Consider the following 2,084-nt stretch of genomic DNA (forward strand, 5'->3'; position numbering starts at 1 on the left):
AAACAATCGTTCCCTACATAATAATTTATGTGTATTTAGTGGGCGTTTGGACATAAGAATTGTAAAATTCCGAAAAAAAGTAAATTTTTTTTTCAAGTGAAAATGGTATTTGAAAATTAGAGTTATGTTTGGACATGAATATAATTTTGGGTCGTTTTTGAAGTTTTGTGAGTGATCTGAGTGAAAATTTTGAAAAACAGTTTTTTGGAGTTTTTCAAATTTTCGAAAAATTTCAAAATCTATCTTCAAGTGAAAATTCAAAAATTTATGGCCAACACTGAATTCGGAAAAAAATGAAAATTTTTGGAAAAAAATAAAATTTTTCTTATGTCCAAACGGACTCTTAGTTACTGCATAACAATCTCTACATTATTATTTATTGTATGATAATCTCTTTATTATTATCATTGCATACGGAGTTTTTGTACGATAATCTGCGTATATAGCTAGTCAGTAAAACAAACGACTTATACTGTTTATACGTTGGGTTTGTCTTAGAAAAAAAAATGAGATTAAACTGGAAAGAGAGAGACAGGACTGTATTACTAATCATCTGCACACTTTCTTTTTTGTGCATCATTATTTATAAATACTGATTATTTCAATGAGATAAACAATGAGACATCCACTCATATTCAATTACAATTGACATATACATACCTAGTAAACCCAAACTACAATACATACACAAATAGATAATGCATTAATTGATGACCTCACTTTTCCTAGTCAGAAGCGGAACAAAGATTTCAAGTTTATTGTTCGAGATTTTAATCGCCTTAGGGTATTGGATTCTAAATTAATAATTATACATATATAATAAATTTTTTAAAACAAATACAGAGTTTAAACCAAAGCTACTGGGTTCGACCGAACCCGTTCTCAGTACTCTAGCTCGGCCGCTGTTCCTAGTTCTTTTTGGTCTAATTCTACGCCACCTTTATCGAGTGACAAATAAAAATTATGCACACTACAACTTTGATAAAGGGTAAGATTGTCAGTTTGTCTGCGATGCTGGGATTGGAACTTGGATTAGTTGTAACCCAGGGATCATCCGAGTTTATATATTCAAATTTAACTTTCAAAGGTTGATTAGAACCGACAAACAAAACCCTTTTGCTACCTTCAACAAGTATTCCAATGTCTCCACAAAATGGTCTACATGTCTCACAAACTCCAGGACAATACACAAGTTTGTAAGCATCCTCGTACTTGTCAATTTTGAACCAATTGCTCAATGTTTCACGCCCTGGATTTCCTTCAACTCCACCAACCGTCACCAAATTACGTTGTGGAATTAATTCAGTGTTTATTCTCCATACTGTGGACAAATCGGATATTATCATAGCCGTATATTTGATGTTCAGATCAGTCGATGTTCTGATGTTATTTTCTTTCGGATTTACTGGTGAAAATTGAAGGTAAGTGCCGCTGGAATTTTGAGTATTTTGGCTTACAACGAGAAGATTGGTTGTGTTCCTAATGGATGCGACGTCAAGTCCACCGGAGTTGCCCCGGCCCGCCGGAACGATCAAATAATTCGCTCCTTTACGGACAGAGTTACCGGAAACGTCGAGTACCGGTTCAGAAACATTTTGAGCTTTTACGAGGAAGAAGAAGCTTGTTGACAATGCAAAAAGAAGAAAAGGTACCATGAATCGTCTAACGTTCACTTCCATTTTCATTGTGTTTGTATGGATTTATTTTCGTATTGTGTTACTTGTGAACGGATAGAATAGGCTAATTTATAGAACTGCGATAAGGTTTGAATAGAACTACTGGTTTGCAATAATAAGATGATACTAGCCAGGAGTAGTTTGCAAGATAGACGGAATTGACTATCAATTTCTAGTCATGCATTGCACGTCTTCGGTTTTACTCATTAAACAGCGAGAAAACAATTACAGTATATAATGGAAGTTTGACGGGATTTTATTTAAAAAAAAAATTATTCACAAATGGGCCAAGCAAGAGAAAAGGATGGAGGGATAGTCGGCGAAGTTTGATGGGATTTTTTCCCCTCTGGTCCGCGCCGTAAATTAAACTATTTATGTTTGGTAGCCGAAATTTTATATATAACACAC

The 2,084-nt window shown here is 34.3% G+C and overlaps 1 protein-coding gene across 1 annotated transcript; it reads right to left on the reverse strand.

Annotated features, from left to right (window-relative positions):
- Positions 1-540: 540 nt before the first annotated feature.
- On the reverse strand, positions 541-1,869 carry LOC107796920 (kunitz trypsin inhibitor 5). Its single transcript, XM_016619743.2, has one exon. The coding sequence runs from the start codon at positions 1,683-1,685 to the stop codon at positions 930-932; it is 756 nt and encodes a 251-aa protein (XP_016475229.1). The 5' UTR covers positions 1,686-1,869; the 3' UTR covers positions 541-929.
- Between the last annotated feature and the right edge of the window lie 215 nt (positions 1,870-2,084).

The sequence above is a fragment of the Nicotiana tabacum genome, chromosome 4 (assembly GCF_000715075.1).
Source record: "Nicotiana tabacum cultivar K326 chromosome 4, ASM71507v2, whole genome shotgun sequence".
Classification (NCBI taxonomy): Eukaryota; Viridiplantae; Streptophyta; class Magnoliopsida; order Solanales; family Solanaceae; genus Nicotiana; species Nicotiana tabacum.